This window comes from Microtus ochrogaster, chromosome 6, assembly GCF_000317375.1.
Source record: "Microtus ochrogaster isolate Prairie Vole_2 chromosome 6, MicOch1.0, whole genome shotgun sequence".
NCBI classification, from domain to species: Eukaryota; Metazoa; Chordata; class Mammalia; order Rodentia; family Cricetidae; genus Microtus; species Microtus ochrogaster.
In genome coordinates, this window is record NC_022013.1 from 40552128 (window position 1) to 40562395 (window position 10268).

Consider the following 10268-nt stretch of genomic DNA (forward strand, 5'->3'; position numbering starts at 1 on the left):
TTTGGAGCCTGTCCTGGAACTAGCTCTTGTAGACCAGGCTGGTCTCGAACTCACAGAAATCCACCTGCCTCTGCCTCCCAAGTGCTGGGATTAAAGGCGTGCGCCACCACCGCCCGGCCTGCATTCTATATTCTTATTCTTGAACTCCAACACTTAGGTGCTTGTTTGCATAATTCGGTGCTTCCCCTCTTGTTGGGTAATAAGGACTGGACAACTTTGGAGGCCCTCTTCCCACAGCCCATCATCTTCAAGTAGCTTTCTCTGAGTCAACCAAGGTGATAAATGCTATGACTCTTACAGATAATGTTTCCTTAATGCAAAAAAGCCAGAGATGACTCTCATGTCAACATACTGACCAAAGGGGCTTACTTTCATCAAGGCATGAAATGCTTGTTTGTAATAACCTATCACTGGCTGTGCAGTTTCCTCATTGTTAGTGTGAGACGGTTTCCTTTCATGGTGCTGTCTTCCAGAAAATGACTGCTCACTAGTTCAGGAATGTGGCTGGTCATTGCCCATTTCCTTTGTGGGTGTTGTGATTGCTAGGAAGAAACAAGCTGTTTTCATCTCATGTTTATTTGTGTGTAGGTTTGTTCTTACGTTTTCTTTTTATCACGATAAATTTATTGCTCGGAATATAATGTTCTGGGACATTAAACACCCTCATCCGTCATAAGGGCTATCACCATTACTGTTGATCTGCAGAGCAATTTTAACTGTAAAAGCAAAACACTGTGCTCATTAAATGAGCCCTCCATTCTCTTTTGCCCCTTCCTCTTGGCACCCTCCATTCTGTTTTCTGTTGGTACGTTTGTATAGGTATCTGGAAATGGAGCAATATTGTGTGTGACTGTTGTCTCCAGCTTACCTCACTTAACATATTTTCAGAATTCTTTTTACATTATAGCATATATCACAATTTCCTTTTTTATGGGTGTTGATATTCTGTTGTATGTCCTATATTTTTGGTTTATTCATTCATTTACTTATAGGCGTTTGTGTTGTTCCACCTTGTAGCCATTGTGAACAGTGCTGCCAAGAACATTGGTACCAGGAACTTTTGGATTTATATCTAGGCATAAAATTGCTGGACCATGTTGTGAGTCTTTGCTTAACTTTTCTTCTTTTAAAATAGGAAGGCAACATGGTCACTTTGGGTAGTGGGGGCACCACACAAAGAGTCTGTGAGACATGTCCTTCTTCCTTGGTGAGATGGAAGTCAGGCCTCTTTTGCTTCATTACGATGTTTTATGTGTTAACTTCATTTGCTACTCAGACTAGGAATGGAGACTACTCCATGTAGTTTAGTTTCTAAGAGGGTTCAGAGGTTTGTTTCCTACTGTGGATATTTGGGTAGATTCGCATTGACTCCAGTTAACAATTGCAAATTCATCTGTTGAACTCTGAGTTGCCTGGGGCTTAGGATCTTTTGTAAGGCTCCCTTGCAGGGTTAGCATTATTGAACACACCAGTTCCTGAGCTGAGCAAACCCTTTTCTAACCCTTATTCTGTATGAAGCACTTGTACACCCCTCTGTCTGAATAACTAGAGGGTTCCACATAGTGAGCATGACTCTGCTGGAGTTTGGAGTATGGAGGATGTGGTTCAGCTTCCCAACCAAACCTGGTTAGCTGGGGGACATTACACTAATTTAACTGAGTCATTGACAAGATAAGATGCAGAATAAGTTATTTCTCAGACTGCTAAAGTAAGATGGAATAAGTGCTTGTCAATGGCGTAGGTGTGTGTTCAAATCTTATTGTTAGTGATCTGATCATTTTATAAGCAAAAGGAAAACAGAAAATAAAATCCGAAAGCCCACTTTCCAATTTCTAATCCCTTTCTTTCCTTTCAAATCTGAGGCATTTATTTTAAATGGGGTGTGGGTCATGGGGGGATGGTGTCATACCGAGATATCCTTATGAAAGCTAAAACAAATATTCTATCGTTGAGCCATATCCCTGCCACCCAAAGGCAGAACGCTCATTTGGCACAGTACGTGATCTATGTTCAGCCAAACGCCTTAGGAAAAAACCCTGCCCTGTTCATTTATAAGCAAAGTAAAGGTGGAGCCAAGACTCTGACTAGAGTCTAGTTTTAAGGTAGTGATGATATCCACAGAGGCTGTGTAAGGTGTTCCTCTTCTGGCTGGTAGAGGGGGAGCTAAAACTCAACCCTAACTCATTGGAAATGGGGAGCCCCTCTCAATTAAAACCTCAAGTACAGTGGGAGTTGAGTGGACATCCTGGACCTCCTCCCCTGCTGGAGGGGTGTAATAAAAAACAAGCCAACAGAGAGATGACCTAAGACCCAGAGTCCCATGACATAGAACCTAGCTGTCCAAGTTTCACCTTGAAAAATCACTTGCTGCACCATGAACCAAGATCTCAAATCAAATGAAAAGGACCATTGATGTCAGTAGTGGGATGATAGACGTATAAGAATTATCTGCCAAGATTTTTAAAGTGTCTATGGTGTTAATATTTTTTTTACTTGACAGGATTTAGAATCACCTAGCAGATCAACTTTTGAGCAAGTCTGTGTAGGATTTTCTAGATTGGGTTAGTTGAGGTATGAAAACTATCCTAAACTATTCCATCATCTGGGATCGCTGGTGAATTGAATACAAAGAAACTGAGGCGAAACCTGTATCCACTATGTGAACTGTGGATATGATGTCACCCGCTGACCAGGCAGCTCCAGCTCCTGCCACCATAAGTTCCTTCCATGGTGAACTCTTGAACTAAAAACGAGTTCCTTCCATGGTGAACTCTTGAACTAAAAACCAATTAATGCTTCCTTCTTGTCAGGTATTTGGTCACAGTAATGAGAAAAATAACTAATACAGTGGCCATTTTTAAAAAAACTAATACTTCAACTACATTTAAAAATACTTTTAAAATAAATGGGAAAAAAAAGAAGTCTTAGGAAATAAATAGAATGCCCAGACAGAAACCCAAACACCCAGAAGACCTTGAGCCAAACTGAAGATCTTAGAACTAGGGAAAAAAAATACAAAAAAAAAAAAAAAAAAAAAAACCACAAAAAAAAAAAGACCCAAAGAAAGAAAGAAGAATAACTGAGATGTCTTCTTGGATGTGTTTGGTAGCAGAGTGGAAAAACAGAGAATCGGTGAACTGAACGTGGAACAGGAGAAATGGCCCAATAGTCTAAATGAAAGACAGGAAAAGGAAAAAAATGAACAGAGCCCCTGAGACCAGTGGGAACCAGAACAAAAGTGTGAATGATCATGGGAGACATGGAGGGGGTGAAAAGAAGACAGGGCTAAAAACTACTCAGAGAAATATTTGGCTATAGAAACTATAAATGAACATGATAAAAAAAAAAAAAACACCCAGCAGAAGGAATATGCATAGTAGTACTCCTGGGGACAAGGGCTATCTGGAAACACTTCAGAAAACTAAAGACCACGAGAGGTATGACTTGTGTAAGGCCAGAACTGTCTTGAACCTTTTACCATCACCTCCAAATGCTGGAATCACAGCCTCTGCCACTACACCTGCCTGAACCACAGAAGTTTATGCTTGGTGTGAGACCTTGAAAGCGTGCCCAAAGGAAATACCAGAATGGCAGGTTTTTCATCAAAACCATGGAGGTCAGAAGGAAGTAACACTGCAGTTTGCAAGTGTTTTGTTTGGTTGGTTTTTTTTAAAAAAAAAAAAAAAAAAAGACATCAACTAGAATCCTTTTTATCCAAGGGAAATCCCTTTACTTTCAGACAAGGGAAAAGTAAAAGAATTTGTCACTGAAAGTCTGTCCTGAAGGGATGGCCTTTTCAAAGAAACGTGCGAAAGAAGAAATCTTGAAATAACAGGAAGAAAAAATATGGAAGCAAAATTCTGTGTTAACTACAGCAGACCACCTCAATCCAACCAGATAGCCTGGATGAGTGTAGAAACATTTAGGAAATTTAATTTATAAAATTGAAAGTCTCCTGAAAACCCCCAGATGCTGTGGATGATTCCACTGGAGAATTCTACCAAACATTTAGGGAAGGATTAAAACAGATTTTATGGTCTTAAAAATAAATAAGGGATGAGAACACTTATGTTCTAGTTTGGTCCCTGCTGCTGTGATAAAATACTGACCCAGAAGCAATGTGGGGAAGAAAGGATTTATTTCAGCTTGTACCTTGCAGTCTTTGAGGAAAGCCTGAAGCTCCAGCTGGAACCTGGAGGCAAGAGCTGAAGAAGACCCTGGCAGGGTGCTGCTTACTGGCTTGCTTTCTTAATACAACCCAGGATCACCTGCCCAGGGTTAGCACCACCATGGTAGGCTGGGTCATCCCACATCAATCATTAATCAACATTTCCCACAGACATGCCAGAGAGAGGTCAGTCCGAAGGAGGCAATTCTTCAGTTGAGGTTCTCTCTTCCCAGGTGACCTTAGCTTATGTCAGTTCACAAAACTAGGCAACAGATTTGACCCACTTTATGAGACTAATAGTAAAACTGAAGCCAATACCAACACAAAACAAAAACACAGAGATCAATGGAATATGGATGTAAAAAGCCCATCACAGAATATTATCATATACATTTGGGTAATAATATAAAATAGGTCACACATGGTGACTGGGTAGCAATGTAAGGCTGGTCACTATTAGAAAACTTGCCAACACCATCAACCAGATTAAAGTAACAAGTTGGTGGGAAAAATGCAGGGTCATACTGATGTTAAAAAAATCAACTGACAAAATTCTGCAATCATCCATAGCAAGAACTCAGCAAAGGGGAAGGACAGACAAACTTCCTCAATTTAATGTAGAGTCCCTGCCACAGAAACTCGTGGCTGACATCTGATTAGTGGTGAAAAGCTGAGTGTTTTAAGATCTGGAACACCAGAGAGGGTGGCTGCTCTTCCCATTTCTTTGCAATATAATATGGGGTGGGGTGGTTTGAGTGGTAAGGTTAGGTAAAGTAGGCTTTAAATGTGGACAACAGCAAAGTCAGAAACAAAATGCCCAGTTGCAAACGATGTGCTGGTCTGTACCAACCATCTCAAAAAATAAAAGAGAAAAGCCAGGTGTGATGACATACTCCTTTAATCCCGGGCAAAGGCAGACAGATTCCTGTGCTTTCAAGATGAAACCCTCTCAAAAGTCCCCAAAACAGAATTAAACTTTCCTTGAGTAAGTTAAGTTCAGCACAAAGTGACATGCCAGGCTGTGTGCAAGTTTTACATTGTAGAATACACACGTGGATCCTGGAATTGAAAATGGCACGTCATTTTACAGTCACATAGAAGAGAAAATAAGTGTGCGTGCAGTAAAACATGGGATTTATAATCTAGAAACCATAGTGAAGAGACCCGGGTCCCCAGAGAGTGAAACAGAGATGTGAGTTCTTCCTAAATGGTCATGTTGACACAATTGCTATTGAAATCTTAGCAATGAATTCAGAAGTGTCAACTTGCCTAGCACCTGTGTGGTCAGTTCCTAGCATCATAAAACAAAACACACACACACACACACACACACACACACACAAATGGAGTTTTCCTTTTTTTGTAGGCAAGAAGCCAATGTTCTCAACATAAATCAGCAGGAAGAAAACCTAGCACTAAACATACGAAGCCTGTACAAGCCAGCCGTTGCCCCCATTGGCATTTGTCTGTCTCAGTCACAAAGTGCTGTTCTGCCTCTACTCCCTATATTTAGTTTCTGCCCAGCAACCTGAGTGGATTTTCCTGCTGACTGCTTTTCTAGTTCTCTGTGAATAGCAGCTGAATGGCTCACAATCAGCTGTCTTCTTAGAACCTTCTGCCTGACATTGGTTCAGGTTGAAGCACCAGTCTCTAACCAGCCTTAGACACTGGTTACAAGGAGTGGTTCCTGGAGTTATTTACAGTTTCTATCTTAATCAGAGGTTCCTGTGACCTGTGTGACTGGTCAAACAGAGCTCAGGGAATACCTGTGTATCCTGGTATATTCTAGAACGAAAAGAGGTCCGTATCAGGAAGTTCACAGGATCTCAGAGTTGGGATGGACCACACTCCTGGCAAGTGAATATTTTTCCCAACCCAGATGCTTCTGGATTCTCAAGCCTGGCTTTCTTCTGGTGACCAGTCCTAACTGAGATTCCCACCAAAAGCTATCAATCCAGGAAATTCCAGGGCACTTAGGAGTTCTGTGTCAGGAACTGGTGTAGAATGGTTATTCCCATTCCAGGATCACTTGGACATTACAGGGAGTTTATGGGCTCTGTGTGAGGAACCAGGTTTAGAGGAAGGAGACAGGTCCAGATATAAAACCTTATACTTGCTTTACTCTTATACTCTTACAAAACTTTTATCTGGATGTTTATACTAGCTTTGAAAATGACAGACAGCTGGAGATAACCCAGATATCCTTCAGTGGGAGGGTGAGTAAATAGCTACAGAGCACAGAACGTTACTCATCAGTGAAAAAGTAGCAGCAGCAGCCTCAGTGGACCGACCCAGGATTTCCAGTGAGAAGGACCATAAGGTTGCGTAATATATGATTCCATTTATGCAACATTTTTGAAATGGTAAAATTACAGAGATGGAGAACAGATTAGTGGTTGTCGAGGATAAGAAGAGGGTGGAGTGGAAGGGAATTGGGTGGAACTCCTAAAAGGGCACCATGAGGGATCCTTGTGGTTATAGAATGCTCTCTATCTTGTCCATATCATATGCAGTTCTCTGGGATATCATGTGATCACTTTGCATCAGTGTTACCACTGAGGGCCCACTTTCTCTTCTGTCAGGTTCAGTTTATCGGGATTTATGTTGAGGTCTTTGATCTACTTGGACTTGAGTTTTGTGCAGAGTGATAGGTATAGATCTATTTGCTTTTTTCTACATGCCAGCATCCAGTTAGGCCAGCACTATTTGTTGAAGATGCTTTCTTTTTTCCCATTGTATACTTTTGGCTTCTATGTCAAAAAGCAAGTGTCCATAAGTGTGTGGATTTGCATCTGGATCTTCAGTTCAATTCCATTGATCCACCTGTCTGTTTTTATGTGGTTTTTATTGTTAATGCCCTGTAATAGAACTTGAAATCTGGGGTGGTGATACCTCTGGAAGTTCTTTTATTGTATTGTTTTATTTTTTGGAGATTGGTATGGTTTTAGCTATTCTGGGTTTTTGTTTGTTTACTTGTTTTTCCATACGAAGTTGAGTATTGTTCTTTCAGGATCTGTAGAGAATTGCGTTGGGAATTTAATGGAGCTTGCATTGAATCTGTAGAGTATTTTTGGTAGGATGGCCATTTTTACTATGTTAATTCCTGTTGATCCATGAGCATGGGAAATGTTTCCATCTTCTGATAGCTTCTCTAATTTCTTTACTCAAAGATCTGAAATTCTTATCAAATAGGTTTTTCACTTGCATGGTTAGAGTTACACTAAGATATTTTATGTTATTTATGGCTATTGTGAAGGGTGTTGTTTCCCTGATTTCTTTCTCAGCCCACTTATTGTTTGTATATAGGAGGGCTACTGATTTTTCTTTTTCTTTCTATTTTTCTCTTTCTTTTTTTTTAAAGTTAACCTTGTATCCAACCACTTCACTAAAGGTGTTTATCAGCTGTAGGAGTTCCTTGGTAGAGTTTTTGGGATTGCTTCTGTATACTATTATATCACCTACAAACAATGATACTTTGACTTCTTCCTCCCTGATTTGTACCCCCTTGTTCTCCTTTAGTTTTCTTATTGCTCTGGCTAGATTTTCAAGTATTATATGGAATGGATATGGAGTGGACAGCTTGTTTTGTTACTGATTTTAATGGAATTGCTTTGAGTTTCTCCCCATTTAATTTGATATTGAGTATATATAGACTTGCTGTATATTGCTTTTGTTTAGATATGTCCTTTGTATTCATGATCACTCCAAGACTTTTACCATGAATGGGTGTTGGATTTTGTCAAAGGCTTTTTCAGCATCATGTGGTTTTGTCTTTCAATTTGTTTATGTGGTGGATTACATTGACAGATTTTTTTGTAAAACCATCCCTGCATCTGGGATGAAGTCGTCTTGATCATGGTGTATGATCTTTTTGATGTGTTCTTGGATTCAGTTTCTGAGTACTTTATTGAGTATTTTTGTATCTATGTTCATGAGGGAGATTGGTGTGTAATTTTCTCTGTCTTTTTGTTGATGATGAGTCTTTATGTAGTTTGTGTATCAGGGTGACTGTGGACTCATAAAATGAATTTGGCAATGTTTCTTCTATTTATATTTTGTAGACTATTTTAAGGAATATTGGTATTAGCTCTTCTCTGATGATCTGGTAGAATTCTGCACTAAAACTGTCTGGCCCTAGGCTTTTTTTGGTTGGGAGACTTTTAATGACTACTTCTATTTCCTTTGGGGAGTATAGGTTTATTTAAATTATCTGATCTTGATTTAACTTTGGTAAGTGATATATCTATTGAGAAAATTGTCCATTTCTTTTAGATTTCCCAATTTTGTGGAATACAAATTTTTGACCTAAGATTCTTTGAATTTCCTTGATGTCTGTTGTTACATCCCCCTTTGCAATTCTCATTTTGGATCGTTTATTTGTTTGTTTGTTTTGTTTTGTTTGTTTTTTGGATATTTTCTCTCTGCCTTTTAGTTTGGAGAAGAATTTGTCTCTCTTGTTGATTTTTCTCAGAGCCAACTGTCTGTTTTATTGATTCCTTGTATTGTTCTCTTTGTTTCTATTTTATTGATTTCAGCCCTCAGTTTGATTATTTCCTGCCTTCTATTCCTCTTTGGTGTATCTGCTTCTTTTTCTTCTAGATCTTTCAGGTGTGCGCTAAGTCTCTGGCATGAAAGTTCTCTCATTTCTTTATTCAGGCATTTAGTCCTGTGCTCTTTCCCCTCTCATTGTGTCCAATAAGTTTGGGTAGGTTATGCATTCATTTTCATTGAATTCTAGGAAGTCTTTATTTCTTCTTTGACCCAGTGGTAATTCAATAGAGAGATGTTCAGTTTCCACAAGTTTGTAGGTTTTCTGTTGTTTCTGTTGTTGAAATCCAATGTTAATCCATGGCAGTCTGATAGGGATACAGAGGGTTATTTCAATTGTCTTGTATCTTCTAAGACTTGTTACTGAGTATGTGGTCAGTTTTGGAGAAGGTTCCATGAGGTGCTGAAAAGAAAATATATTCTTTTGTGTTTGGGTGAAATGTTCTATCTGATAGGTCCATTTGAGTCATAATATCTGTTAGTTCTATTATTTCTGTGTTTAGTTTCTGTCTGGATGACCTGTCCATTAGTGAGAGTGGGGTGTTAAAGTCTCCCACTATTAATGTGTGGAGTCCGATGTGTGACTTGAGCTTTAGAAATGTTTCTTTTACAAATGTGGGTGCCCTTCCATTTATGGCATAGATGTACAGAATTGAGATGTCATCGTGGTGGATTTTTCCTTTAGTGAGTATGAAATGTCTTTCTCCATCTCATTTGATTAATTTTGGTTTGAAGTCTCTTTAGATAGCTACACCCACTTGCTTGTTAAGTCCATTTGCTTAGAAAATCTTTTTCAATTCAAGGCCAACTTGGTCTACAAGAGCTAGTTCCAGGACAGGCTCCAGGCTCCAAAGCTACAGAGAAACCCTTCTCAAAAAAAAAAAAAAAAAAAAAAAAAATCTTTTTCGAACACTTTGTTCTGAGGTTAATGACAATCTTTTATGTTGAGGTATGTTTCTTGTATGCAGCAGAAGAATGAATCCTGTTTTGGATCCATTCTGTTAGCCCATGTCTTTTTATTGGCAAATTGAGCCCATTGATGTTAATGACCACTGATTGTCTATTCCTGGTATGTTGTTGTTGTTGGTAGTGGTGGTGTGTGTTTCCCTTCTTTGGATTTTAGAGGCATGAAATTATCTATTGCCTATGTTTACATGGGTGTAGTTTTTTTAATGGTTTATTTATTTTTATTTGATGTACATTGGTTGGTGTTTTTGCTTGCATGTATATCTGTGCAAGGGTGTTGGATCCCCCGGAACTTGAGTTACAGACAGTTGTGAACTGCCATGTGAGTGCTGGGAACTTAACCCAGGTCCTCGAGAAGAACAAACAGTACATGGGTATATAGTTAATTTCTTTGGGTTGGGGTTTTCATTCTAGTATCTTTTGTAGGGCTAGATTTGTGGATGGATATTGTTTAAATTTGACTTTGTCATGAAATACCTATTTTCTCCAAGGTGATTAAAAGTTTTGCTGGGTATATTTGTCTGGGCTGGTCTCTTAGAGTCTGCAAGACATCTCTCCAGACCCTTCTGGCTTTTTTTTTTTTTTT

At 39.2% G+C, this 10268-nt stretch overlaps 1 protein-coding gene across 4 annotated transcripts in view; it reads left to right on the forward strand.

Moving 5' to 3' along the window:
• Flnb (filamin B) overlaps positions 1 to 10268 on the forward strand; it is a 140377-nt gene that overhangs the window by 51564 nt on the left and 78545 nt on the right. The window contains exon 5 of one of the 4 annotated variants that reach the window (XM_013346838.1): positions 3056 to 3074. The exons of the other annotated variants lie outside the window; for them this stretch is intronic. Within the exon in view, the coding sequence (XP_013202292.1) occupies positions 3056 to 3074 (19 nt within the window). The remainder of the gene's footprint in view (positions 1 to 3055; positions 3075 to 10268) is intronic. 4 annotated transcript variants of the gene reach the window in all.